This window comes from Chanodichthys erythropterus, chromosome 11 (genome assembly GCF_024489055.1).
Source record: "Chanodichthys erythropterus isolate Z2021 chromosome 11, ASM2448905v1, whole genome shotgun sequence".
NCBI lineage: Eukaryota > Metazoa > Chordata > Actinopteri > Cypriniformes > Xenocyprididae > Chanodichthys > Chanodichthys erythropterus.
In genome coordinates, this window is record NC_090231.1 from 25,276,268 (window position 1) to 25,290,309 (window position 14,042).

The 14,042-nt window shown below is 36.3% G+C and overlaps 1 protein-coding gene across 1 annotated transcript; it reads right to left on the reverse strand.

Moving 5' to 3' along the window:
* Window positions 1-37: 37 nt before the first annotated feature.
* Window positions 38-13,830, reverse strand: orc6 (origin recognition complex, subunit 6). The gene is made up of 7 exons (XM_067402096.1): window positions 13,688-13,830; window positions 13,453-13,579; window positions 12,535-12,698; window positions 10,582-10,671; window positions 2,305-2,414; window positions 1,071-1,157; window positions 38-819 (listed from the first exon to the last, which is right to left on the reverse strand). Exons 1-7 carry the CDS (start codon window positions 13,750-13,752, stop codon window positions 689-691), a joined length of 774 nt encoding a protein of 257 aa, XP_067258197.1. The 5' UTR covers window positions 13,753-13,830; the 3' UTR covers window positions 38-688.
* Between the last annotated feature and the right edge of the window lie 212 nt (window positions 13,831-14,042).

A 14,042-nucleotide genomic window follows, 5' to 3' on the forward strand; every position in this document is an offset into this window, starting at 1 on the left:
AAACACTGCATATGGTAATGGCATAACCAAAGGTGGTTCTGCTCTTGAAATCATTGTTTTGGGTATTTTTTTTTTTTTTTTTTACAATATTGTCACAAATTGCCTCTGTAGAAAATGTTTAATTAAGACAAAGAAAGAGAATTTAATTGTCGCGAACACATTTTATTCATATTAAAATCAAACTGGAAGCAGATGAGCCATGTATTATTGAAACAAATTGATAAAACACATCTAGATGATCTTGAATGCATTATAAACCTCCTATGAGATTTTAATGTGATTCAAAGGAATACCACAGAAAACAAATGAAGTCATATTTTCACCATACACAATCATACACAATCATCCAAAACCATAATGGACTAAACACAAATTCAAACATTAGCACTCAAACTAAATTAATGAATGACAAATCTTGTCGTTTTCAATACATTATCTAAAATGAGGAACTTAACAGTTGGTAAATCTTTGCACAATATCTAAAATAGCAATAGTCTTTGACCTGGCAAATGGCAATAAAAAAACGAGTGCGCCTCAATTCCTCTGGGAATGTCTGTATAAGGATGAAACAAACACAAAAAGCCAGAGGGGGGCAGGCAACTTCTCTTAGTAGAATACTAAATCCAACTCAAAGTTGACATTATGCAGAACCATAATTAAATAAACTGGAAACTTAAAACCTTAGAGTTCAAGAATCTACAGCCTTCGCTTTTAATGCATTTTCAAGGATTTTTCTTTTCCACTCCTCATAATGTTGTGTCTCTTCCTCCTCTGTCTTTTCAACTCGCTCTTGCTTAGGAGATGTTGCAGGCTTCCCATCTGGAAAAAACCCAGAAAGACAATTACTTTTATCATCTAACATGACAGATATGTTCTATCTATTACATCGAGAAGTATTCATTATTAGTCTTATTGATCTGAGAAAAATTGTTTTTTTCCCCCACAGGTTGAAGGCATGCTTTAGAACAGAAAGGTTACATAGATAATCATCCACTGCACATAATGGCAACTGATGGGTAGAAATAATAATTTGACATTATTATTTGTGACATGCAGGTGGGCTTTCTTACAATCGTCTTCTGTTTCTAGCAGTTCAGTGAGAGTCTTCTGCCTCTTTTGAGCAGTTTTGACTGGTTTCTCCAAAGATGAAGCCTCATCTAAGGGTACAGAGATATTAGAGTGAATCAATCTGCTTAAAGGGATAGTTCACCCAAAAATGAAAATTTGATGTTTATCTGCTTACCCCCAGGGCATCCAAGATGTAGATGACTTTTTTTCTTCAGTCGAACGCAAATTATGATTTTTAACTGCCACCGCTGCCGTCTGTCAGTCAAATAATAGCAGTGATTGGGAACTTGAACAATAAGAGTCGAAAAAACTTCCATAGACAAATCCAAATTAAACCCTGCGGCTCGTGACGGCACATTGATGTCCTAAGACACGAAACGATCAGTTTGTGCAAGAAACCGAACAGTATTTATATAATTTTTTACCTCTAATACACCACTGTGTCCAACTGCGTTCAGCTTCCGGCTAGTGAGGTCTGATGGCGCTCTGACAACGGAAGTGATGTCTTGCGCTCATTGAAGTATATGGGCGAGACATCACTTCCGTCAACAGAACGTGTTTTTTGACCTCACTAACAGGAAGCTGAACGAAGTTGGACATAGTGGTGTATTAGAGGTAAAAAATTATATAAATAATGTTCGGTTTCTCGCACAAACCGATCGTTTCGTGTCTTAGGACATTAATGTGTCGTCACGAGCCGCAGGTTTTAATTTTGATTTGTCTAAGCAAGTTTTATTTACTGTTATAGTTGAAGTTCCCATCTACTGCTATTATTTGACTGACAGACGGCAGCGGTTGCAGTTAAAAATCATAATTTGCGTTCGACTGAAGAAAAAAAAGTCACCTACATCTTGGATGCACTGGGGGTAAGCAGATAAACATCAAATTTTCATTTTTGGGTGAACTATCCCTTTAATGTCACAACTTAAGTGCTTGAGAATAAAAACATGCTGCTCTTTGATGTTCAACTACAAAAAAATATTTGTCTAATTCTGATATGTCTGTAGCCATGGTAACCATTGAAAATGTTTTTCTTCAGGAAAGATCTCTTTGAAGTAATATTTTCTTTAATACAAAAAAAAAAAAAAAAAAAAGATTAAAAGTTGTGCACCTTCAATTACATCATCTTTGTTAAACATAAAATAAGACCAAGACCTCCCACAACAATGTCTTTGTGCCATTATTCACTTTAATTAGGCAATGTGTCATTTTCTAAAAAGCTTTAGTCACACTTACTGCTGATCTCCTGTCCAAATTTCTGAAACTGTGCGCATAGCCGGTCAAAGATGCCCTTCTTTGCTCCAGATGAAGAGGCTAATTTCCTGTCAGTTCTGATTTTCATGCACCTTCAAAGAGGAAGGACAGAACCAATTTATTTTTCCATTTTCAATAAATTAGATGCAAACCAGGTGCAGGTTAGATTTTGAGATTTCTTTGGCTTGTTGACATGCATAAAATCCTTTTGCCCCATCTGGGAGCTTGAGTTGTTTATTATTGTACAGTAACAGATTTTGGTTAGATAACAATAGCCCAACACAGTCACACAGTCTCAGTACAGTTGGATTTGGCCAGTCTTAAATCATTATCACCTTTATAAAAGAACGTGGCATTCCTTCTCTAAGCACTCGCTATCATAGAACTAGGTTATCTGCATATTATACTCTAAGGACAGGGAACAAACATGACTTAATTTAACAAACATGTGATGGCCAATCCAAGATTTGACCTTTCCAAATGTAAATTAAGCTCCAAATTAATCCTTATGTAATAAATACACTTATGTAATACACTTCTCATACCCTTAGTACTTTTGGCTTCACTGTATTTTGACCACACTGGCAATGTGAAGAGCTTAACCAGGTTTTCAAGAGACAATTGAGCTCCCATCAATATTTATATCTAATGTGAGTGTCAAACACCTAATCATCCATTAACAAGTATTTTTGAACCATCCATTATTTGGGAGCGAAGCATAGCGAAGTGTAACGCTCCGCTCAATATTCCGCTCTACGACAGTGCGCTCCACTCAATCGCTCACGGCCCAAGCTCAAATCCCAATCTGACATTTAGGGATATTTTACCCCCCCCCAAAATGTATATTCTGTAATATACTCACCCTCAAGTTGTTCCAAACCTGTATGAGTGTCTTTCTTCTGTTGAACACAAAAAGATATTTTGAAATGTTGGTAACCAAACAGTTGATGTAACCAGACAATAGTTTTTTTTCCTACTATGGAAGTCAATGGCTACTGTCAACTGTCTGGTTAGCGAACTATCACTGTTATCATCTGTTTTCAAAATAATAACTCCTCGATTTAAAACTGGATTCACCTCATATAATTTGTTGTTATTTACACATTCGTTCCATTCCATTAGCCATTTATTGTAAATGTACAGGTTCAATATGGGTTTAACGTCAGATGCTGGTATTTTACTTTCTGTCATTTCCAAATAAAGTGCTTCCTTTGCTGCTTTATCTGCTTGTTCATTAGCAGTCAATCCCATATGGCCTGGTATCCAACAAAAAGCAACATTAAAATCTTGTTTCTTTAAAGAGTCCACTTTTCCTATTATGTTGATAATTATAGGATGTTCAGTTTTCAAAGAATCAAGTGCTTGTAGGCAGGATTTAGAATCTGTGTAAATTAAAAAATTATGTTGTTCCTTCTCTATTTGTTCAAGAGCTAGACGTAATGCACAAGCTTCAGCTGTGAAAATTTAACTTTGTCCAGAAATACACTTGCCATAGCGTTTTGACCCAATCACTACTGCGGCAGATACCCGAATGTCTGACTTAGAACCAGCATTAACTTCTTGAGCAATTTGAGATGGATCAAATAGAAAGGTGTCAGAATACACAGTGCATCGCAGTTTGTTGTTATGGGTATGCATAGCCATAGATCAGTCAGGGTGTCCATGCTGACCCGTCCGCCGCAGAAAGTACCATCTGATGAATCATGTTTTCTTTTACATCACATAGCCGGGTGTGTGTGCGTTGCTTATCTGGGGAACACATGGCACCAGGATGCACTATGGGAAGAAGGCAAGCCGGTGGAGGCAGAGTGATGCTTTGGGCAATGTTCTGCTGGGAAACCTTGGGTCCTGTCATCCATGTGGATGTTACTTTGACACGCAGGGGCGGACTGGCCATCTGGAGTAACGGGAGTTTTGCCGGTGGGCCGCTGGACAATGTGGGCCGGCCCGTAGTAACGTATATTATATATATATGACTAATGAGTTATAGTAAATTTACATAGTCTATTGATCTGAGAATAATTCTACAGACAAATTACAGAGGCAAAAACTCTAATAATGTCTGTGGTCTGTTGTCAGGATTTCTTCAGACATTTAACAATCATTTGAAAATGATTAATTAAACTCACTAACTCACTGGTTTTGCACTAAAACATGGCAAAACCAGCAACTTCCATATTCAAGTAGCCTAGCCTATGTCCTATGTTAGGAAAGTGTCTAAAATAAAATATAATTTGTTCATTATTTCACATGCATTATTTTACACACTGGCGATCAAAAGTTTGAAATAAGACTTCTTTAATGTATTTGAAAGAGGAAGGCGGAATTTATTTGATCGAAAATTAAATCCACAAAAACAGCTATTTGACTTTTTGTAAAATGTAATTTATTCCTGTGATCAAAGGACTGGAGTAATGATGCTGAGAATTCAGCTAAGTCACATGATCATTCAGAAATCATTCTAATATGCTGTATTTTTCATTAACAAGAATTTTTACACTCTTTTCCACAATCGGACCTCTATTCCATAAAATGACAGTTGTCAAGCTCCCGAAAGGACAAATACTATAACCACTAGAAAGGCACCATAAAACAGTCCACATTCTGCACTATATTCTAAGTCTTAGACCATACCAGAGCATTGCTAAGCCTTGATTACACTGCACGCGTCTGCGGCGCGTTACGGCTCCGGCAAGGTTTTGTTCAGTCCTCTGTACGGTGTCAACTCACACCAGAATCATTTCAGAAGCGAAGTGGCTGGATTCGCGAGACCACAAGATTTGTCTGTCTGCCGTTTTTTCCTTGATTTTGTGTTTTTAATGGCTAAATGGTTATATTTTGTCCAGTATTTTGTCTGATGAGACCAAGATAAACTTATTTGGTTCAGATGGCGTCAAGCGTGTGCGAAATAAATGTTTTTCTCCAATACATGTTGGCCACAATTATTGGCACCCCTATAAATTCTTATGAGTAAAATATCTCTGAAGTATATTCCCATTCATATTTACATTTTTTAGCACACCAGTGTGAATAGGAACATGAAATTATCCAGCCATGACTTCCTTTTCCACAGGAGTACAAATATGTGTAAACACAAAGGCCAAATTCCCTTAATCATTCATCACAATGAGAAAAAGAATATAGCTCTGATGTTCAGAAAAAGATTGTTGAGCTTCACAAAATAGATTTAATAAATTTCCACTATAAGGGCAATTATTAAGAAATTTCAATCAACTAAAAATGTTACAAATCTGCCTGGAAGAGGACGTGTATCTAAATCGTTCTAATGCGCGGTGAGGAAGAAAGTTTGAGTGGACAAAAACTCTCAAATGATCGCAGCTGGAGAATTGCATAGATTAGTTGAGTCTTGAGTCTCAGGAAGCTTAAAAAATAAAATAAATAAATAAATCATCAAACAGCACCTACATCCATCCCTAAGTTGTTCGGGAGGATTTTAAGAAAAATCCTCTGTTCTCATCCAGAAACAATCTCCAGCATATTCAGTTGTCAGACAAGACTGGAACTTCAAAAGGGATCTGCTTCTATGGTCAGATGAAACTTAAAAAAAAAAAAAGCTTTTTGGCAGAAAACCCACCAGATGGATTTGGTGCACACATGGATAAAAAGTACCCCATGCCCACGGTTAAATATACTGCTGGATCTTTAATGTTGTGGGCCTATTTATCCACTGGAGGTCCTGGACATCTTGTTCAGATACATGGTATCAGGGATTCTATCAAATACCAACAGATAAAAAAAATCAAAACCTGATCGCTTCTGCTAGAAATCTTATAATGGGCCGTGATTGGATCTTTCATCGGGACAATGATCCAAAACAAACATCAAAACCAACACAATGTTCACTGAGCACAAAATGAAGCTTCTGCCATGGCCATCCCAGTCCTCTGACCTGAACCCTAAAGAAAATGAGTGGAGTGAGCTGAAGAGAAGAAGCACCAACATGGAGCTGGAATCTGAAGGATCTGGAGAGAATCTGTATGAAGGAATGGTCTCTCTTGTCAGGTGTTCTCCAGACTCACCAGGCATTTTAGAGCTGTTATCTTGGGAAAAGGACGTTGCAATAATTGGGTGCCAATAATTGTGGTCAACGTGAACTAGAGAAAAACCTTTTTCATAATGAGCTTTTCCCCCCATTTTCAATTGTTTTTCTTCAATGATAGGTTATAATTTTTGGAATGAAAGATCAAAAGGATAAACAATGCAGATTTATTTTCACAGCCACCTCTCTGCTCATAAAAATGTGTTTTCTTTACCAAGAAAGCGGCAAGGTTAAAATAAACATTTGCCGAGTACATTGGTATTAAAGCGACTTTTAAAAACTGTTCATGATTCAGTTTTGGGGACTGTGACAGAAGTTTGATGCTGTTGTGGAGCAAGCAACAGACGGCATTTTTCCTCCTCCCGACTCAAGTGCCTCATCTTCTTAATCTCCTCAAGTAAATGATTACATTTTGATGACTTACGTTTCTTCCCCACCGCAGAAACCACCACAGGTTCAATCAAAATTATTAATTTTTCTGTTCTTGTTGATCACAAAGTACAAAGCAGATAAGGAAAACTAGGATGCCGGGTGTATTCAGAGCGCCGCCATTACTGTTTACAGTGCATGGAATGGTGCGCTGTGATTGGTTGAGTGGATATATCGCATATTGCAGAGAAGGGAGACCGGCGTTTGTCACGTTTTGGAAAGAAAGTTAGAAAACATGACAGAATAAGATGGATATCGCATTTTGCGCAAAATTAATAAACGACTTTTCAATACCGACCAGAAACAATACTGGTTTTGGTGTAAACTCTTCATTCATATGGTTCTACTCGACCTCAGTGCTGCGTTTGACACTGTCGATCACAACATTCTTTTTGACAGGCTGGAAAACTGGGTTGGGCTTTCTGGAATGGTCCTTAAATGGTTCCGGTCATACTTAGAAGGGAGAGGTTATTATGTGAGTATCAGTGACCATAAGTCAGAGTGGACATCCATGACATGCGGAGTCCCTCAAGAATCAATACTTGCACCCCTCCTGTTCAACTTATATATGCTGCCACTGAGCCAAATAATGAAAAAGAACCAAATTGCATATCACAGCTATGCTGATGACACCCAGATTTACCTAGCCCTATCACCTAACGACTACAGCCCCATTGACTTCCTGTGCCAGTGCATTGATGAAATTAAACATTGGATGTGCCTAAACTTCCTTCAGTTAAACAAAGACAAAACTGAAATCATTGTGTTTGGAAAGAAAGATGAAGTTCTCAAAGTGAACATTTACATTCACTCTAGGGGTCAAACAATTAAAAATCAAGTCAGGAATCTTGGTGTGATTTTGGAGTCAGACCTGAGTTTCAGTAGCCATGTAAATACAATAACTAAATCAGCATATTATCATCTCAAAAATATTGCAAGAATTAGATGCTTTGTCTCCAGTCAAGACTTAGAGAAACTTGTTCATGCTTTCATCACCAGCAGGGTGGATTATTGTAATGGACTCCTTACTGGTCTTCCCAAAAAGACCATAAGACAGATGCAGCTCGTATAAAATGCTGCTGCCAGGATTCTGAGCAGAACCAGAAAACAAACACATCACACCAGTCCTTAGGTCCTTGCACTGGCTTCCAGTTGCATTTACAATTGATTTTAAAGTACTGTTACTTGTTTATAAATCACTCAAAGGCCTAGGACCTCAATACATGGCAGATATGCTCATAGAATATAAACCGAACAGATCACTCAGATCATCAGGATCAAGTCACTTAGAAATACCAAGGGTTCACTCAAAGCAAGGAGAGTCTGCTTTTAGCTGTTATGCCAGCCGCAGCTATTTTCTTTTATTATTATATTATTTTATTATTATATTATATATTATATATATTATTATATATATTATATTATATTTCTTTTATTATTCTTTTAATTCCTTTTCCTGTTTTTATTTCATTTTTAATGTATTTTATATATTTTATGTATCATCTTGTTATTTCTGACTTTTAATGAATTTTAAATATTGCTGTCTGGTTGAAAGAGCTGGGAGAATTAGGAAGAAAGTGATTAGGTTAAAATTTGGTACATTTGTATAAGGGGACAAACCATGGGGAAATTTTGAGCTGTGGTGCATGATTAAGATATCTCTGGATTGCAGTCAGAACACTTTCCAAAGGGGAAATTTGAACTGCATTGCATAGATAAGATATATCCGGAGGGGGGATTAGGGCTGTGTGGCGCAGTTTGAGGTGTCTTGGCAAAAGGGGATGATTGAAACTTTGTTTATCAGTTTGAAGTGCCTTAACAGGTAGAGCTAGACAGCGGTCCTATCTTGTGAGGAAGATCCATTTAGATCCGTTCTTATGGATAGATCCGTTTAGATCCACTCTGACAGACAACAACAAAAATAAAAAAAACTCCTTGAAACTTCCTAGCTCTTCCATCTAGATAGCAAAGGCCTTAAAAACTGCTAGATCTGCCTATTTTTCAAAACTTTTAGAAGAAAATAAACATAACCCTAGGTATTTATTTGATACAGTGGCTAAATTAACAATAAAGCTTCAACTTCTGATGTTTCCAAAGAGCATAGCAGTAATGACTTTATGAACTTCTTTACTTGCAAGATTGATAATATTAGAGAGAAAATTATAACCATGCAACCGTCTACTACAGTATTGTGTCAGACAGTGCATTGTAGTGTCCCTGAGGAAAAATTCAATTCATTGTCTGCTTTAGGAGAGGAAGAATTGTCTAAACTTGTTAAATCAAAATCAACAACATGTATGTTAGACCCTTTACTGACTAACCTATTGAAAGAGATGCTTACGGAGGTCATGGATCCTCTTCTTAATATTGTTAATCCTTCTTTATCACTAGGATACGTACCAAAAACTTTTAAAGGTGCCCTAGAACTTTTTTTTAAAAGATGTAATATAAGTCTAAGGTGTCCCCTGAATGTGTCTGAAGTTTCAGCTAAAAACACCCCATATATTTTGGGGCATAATTAGAAATAAGCCGATTCAGAGTGTGTGGCCCTTTAAATCTGGTGCTCCACGCCCCAATAGCTCGCGCTTGTCTTAACATAAAAAAGTTCAAACAGCTAATATAACCCTCAAAATGGATTTTTACAAAGTGTTCGTCATGCAGCATGTCTAATCGTGTAAGTACAGTGTTTATTTTGATGTTTACATTTGATTCTGAATGAGTTTGAGGCTGTGCTCCGTGGCTAACGGCTAATGCTACACTGTTGGAGAGATTTATAAAGAAAGAAGTTGTGTTTATGAATTATACAGACCGCAAGTGTTTAATAATGAAAATAGCGACAGCTCTTGTCTCCGTGAATACAGTAAGAAACGATGATAACTTTAACCACATTTAACAGTTATAGCAACATGCTAACGAAACATTTAGAAAGACAATTTACAAATATCACTAAAAATATCATGTTATCAAGAATCATGTCAGTTATTATCGCTCCATCTGCCATTTTTTGCTAATGTCCTTGCTTACTTAACTAGTCTGTTGATTCAGCTCTGCACAGATCCAAACGTTCTGCCCTTGTCTAATGCCTTTCATAATGTTGGGAACATGGGCTGGCATATGCAAATATTGGGGGTGTACACCCCGACTGTTACGTAACCTTTAAGCTGGCTGTTATTAAACCTCTTATTAAAAAACCACAACTTGATCCTAGAGAATTAGTCAATTACAGGCTGATTTCAAATCTCACTTTTCTATCAAAAATACTAGAAAAGGCAGTTTCATCACAACTATGTTCCTTTTTAGAAAGAAATAGTATCTGTGAGGATTTCCAGTCAGGATTTAAACCGTACCATAGTTCTAAGACTGCTCTCATTAGAGTTACTAATGATTTGCTCTTATCATCTGAAACAAAAGAACTGCTGATAGTAGATCACAAAATGAATATTTGATAACTGAGTTTCTCCACACTCCCTTTCAATTTCTCTTTCTTAATTCTTAACTTTGATGTTTACTGTGCATTTTGGCTATGTTTAAGGTTCACAACTTCATTAAAACAATATTTGAGAGTAACATAACCTTAGACCTATTGCTTATTTTACATATTCTCAAACCAGAATGATCACAAATAGCATTCTGGGTCGAGCGAGCAGCTCTGAGCGAATGGAGTGAAATCTTGGGAAAGGAGCTCTCTGCTCCAGAGGCAATATTACTGCTCTGCTCACATGCTCTAGTGATGTGTCATTACAGCAGATTTCAGGGCTTCAAATACTCACTTGCATGCTGCATATAGAGCTGCTGTGGTGAAAAGAGGTTTAGACAGGTCAAGGTCTTGTTGCTGAGCAGCGGGCAAACTGGTCTCATACCTTAAATGAATAAACAGTTTAAATCAAGTCATTCAGAATCAATACAAGCTGACTGCATAGGGCCCTATGATTCCCAAAATGCAGAAAACGTAGACAGAATTGTGGAATCCAGTCATAAAAACAGAAACCGTAAACAATAAATCTCAGTTGTTGCAACTGCAACACTATGTTTGACAAAATAAAGTTTGTTTAATTTCATATGATTAATAGATTAATTTAATTTATGTTTTATGCCTTAATTTGATTGCCAGAAAAATTCAAATACACAGCACAGAATTTCTGAAGAACAATAAAAATAAAATAAATAAATGTTGTTTATATGAATTCAATTAATTCAATTAATGAATTAATTAACTATATGCTTTTTGATTATTAAAATTTAATTAAACCATTAAAATGGAATCCAGACAACTTAAAACATTTGGTTAATAAAATAAATTAAAAAAAAAACGGAATTTGAGGGGGAAAAAACATATTTCATAGAGCCTTAAAATTATTTGTTAAATTGTATAAGTTTCATGATTTCAATTAATTAGACATGCTTTCTGATTACTAAAATTTAATTAACCATTAAAGGGGTTATGAACTGAGAAATCAAATTTTCCTTGAGCTTTTGACATATAAGAGGTCATCATACTATAAAAATATCCTGTAAGTTTTACAGCTGAAAACTTCCTTGTTAGTCCAATAAAAGCTTTTATTGACACCAGACCCAGCAAACAACAGGATTTTCAAAGTGGGGATCTATGACGTCAAAGGGCAGCAAGCACCGCCTCCACAGAAGAAGATTAACGCCTACTTCATCACTGCCCGTTTAGCCCCGCCCACCAATTCGCGCATGACATGCAATAGAATAGGTAGGCTAAGTAACCTGTGTGGTGCTAAACCAGATCGAGCTACCAATCAATAAACATGCCGTTGAGGATTACAAAATATTGTGCAGTGCCTGGAATCAACAGTAACACAACATGCAAGTATCTGTGTTAATTCTAATGCCTGATCTGATATGTAATGATTCATGTACAGTCAGATGATCTTTGTCTGTGTGTCAGTAAATCAAACCCGTGACTAAACGTCAACTTGCGTTGTTTCTTAGTAGGATGAAAATAATCAGTTATTTAACGGTGATTAAATTATATAAAGAAAGCGATCAAAGAAAGTCCCCTTTGCAATCGTTGGAGCAGCGCACACTGAAGCTGTCAATTAAACAGTGCGAGTTTATCAGTGACTGACGCGCAAAACTAACGTTTTATTCAACTAATCTCTTAGTTATATCGTGTTTGCACTGTTAGTGAAGGTGAAAGCATTTGTTAGTGTACAGAAATTGAGTTGCAATGACAAGATCACTGTTTTCATGTACTCAACATGTCTGTGATCGGCTACACAGTGTTCATCTCTGCAACCTTTCATGCCACAATCTAAATATAATGCCATAGATCTAAATGTAATGCAACACTTTTCACGATTAGTTAACCTTGAGAGCTGTAATAGTAAAAACGCACTAAAAGAGAGAGTAATACTTGGCAATTTCAAATGGAAATACATTAGCCAATCACAGCAGTGGGCGTTTACTCACAGCAGACAGCAGACACGCCCCTTAAAACAAAGCATTCAAACCAGAGGGCTAAAATTAGGGTAGGAAAAAAAAAAAAGTTATGACAATTTTGGATGTAAAAAGCATACTAACATTATAAGTGCACCCCTGGAAACATTATAAAACAATAAAACGCAGTTCATGACCCCTTTAAAATGGAGTTAAAAAAATAATAATAAAATAAAATAAAAAAATAAAAATAAAATGGAATTTGGGAAAAAATAAAACGAATTTCATAGGGCCCTAAAAAATGCAATGTGAAGTCTCACCGTTGAAGGATCTGAGAGGCCACTTTAACTGCTTCCAAACACCCATACTGCACTGCAAGATCTCTGAGACCCAGGTTTGACTGCAGGCCCAGCATGCACTCCATAGCCTTCAAATTGCTGGAGTAAACCTTAGGACTCAGTCCAGATAGTTTGATGGCATACTCCTATCCATCAGAACATTGAAAGAATATTAATATGTACATTTATTGCAAGAAAACATGTTTAACTATATATGTTAAATATATAGTGTAAACCATTCAATGTTTATTGTGCAAAGAATTATTTTTATTGATTTTTCAAAACAGTTGTCTCACAGTTACCATTGCATTTCCACAACACAAATAGATTTTTTCCCCCTTTTTTCTAAGTTATACAGTGGACGACCATTCTTCATATTACATGACACGTGATGCATTAAGAAAGAGACATTTCTATTCATTGCCAACCAAGTTGTCATTTTGTCTGAATTATGCTATTTTTGTGCATTTAAAATAGATACAATTGTAGCAAAAATAGTCTTAGCATTACAAAGGAGTAGGCCAGTTATTTAAGATAAATATGAATAAGAATAATTTCCATGTAGAAAGCCATTTTATTACACATGATTTGAGACGGGATGACACTAATGACACTGTGTTGCTAATTTTCATGACTTTCAAGGGAGAAAAAAACAAAACAAAAAGTATTTCAAGTATTTGAAATGACAATTTACCGGTGATGGATGCATAGTCACTATAACTATTGTTAGTAGATAAATAAAGTGAAGAGACAAAAAAAAAAAAAAAAAAAAATGTGAGAATGCAAAAAAAATAAAGTCTAATTGGCATATTACATTAGATTATAGCATACTTGATTTACTTAGGTTAAGGTTTGTATGCTTATGTTACACATCAAAACACAAAGGGAAAGGGATCTTGCCTTGTCTACAGGAAATTTCATTGAAGTCGCTGCCAACTCAAGGCAAATAAGGGCCTTGCTGGTGGCTGTCACAGAACCCAGTCCAACACATTTCACTTGGGATAGTCGCATGTACTCTTCTGCTTGACTGAAAATGAATCCGAATTAGTTTCTGTTGTTATATTGACACGCTCACTTCTGATTGAAGCAATGTCTTCCCAAAACAAGCGAGTGGTTTCCACACTGATACACTTACCTCAATACTTTAACAGCTGTTATCCCGATCTTTGAAGCTAGCTTACGAAATAACTCTTTATCCATTTGTAAAATTGTTCGATCCTCTCACAACCGCGAAACAACAGAATCCTTCCAGCAATCTTCACACAGAGACTGGCTGATTTCGCGGGAAACAAACACGTGTCACACCAGAAATGAACGTTCTGACCTGTCATTGGTGGGTCAAGAAAATGGGCGTGGACAGTGTCGTACTGGTAATATTCAAATAAACCGTAACTAGTTTTAATTATTCGACATATGATACCATATATGTTTAAACGAAGTATACAATATAAATATTTTTTTTATATTAGATGCAAATTTAATGTTGTTCA

Coding starts and splice junctions, on each gene's coding strand:
- orc6 (XM_067402096.1), bottom strand. CDS start 13,752: ATGGATAAAGAGTTATTTCGTAAGCTAGCTTCAAAGATCGGGATAACA. Junction 12,699..13,452: donor TGAAATTTCCTGTAGACAAG/GCAAGATCCCTT, acceptor TCTGATGGATAG/GAGTATGCCATCAAACTATC. Junction 820..1,070: donor GCTAGAAACAGAAGACGATT/GTAAGAAAGCCC, acceptor GGTTTTTTCCAG/ATGGGAAGCCTGCAACATCT.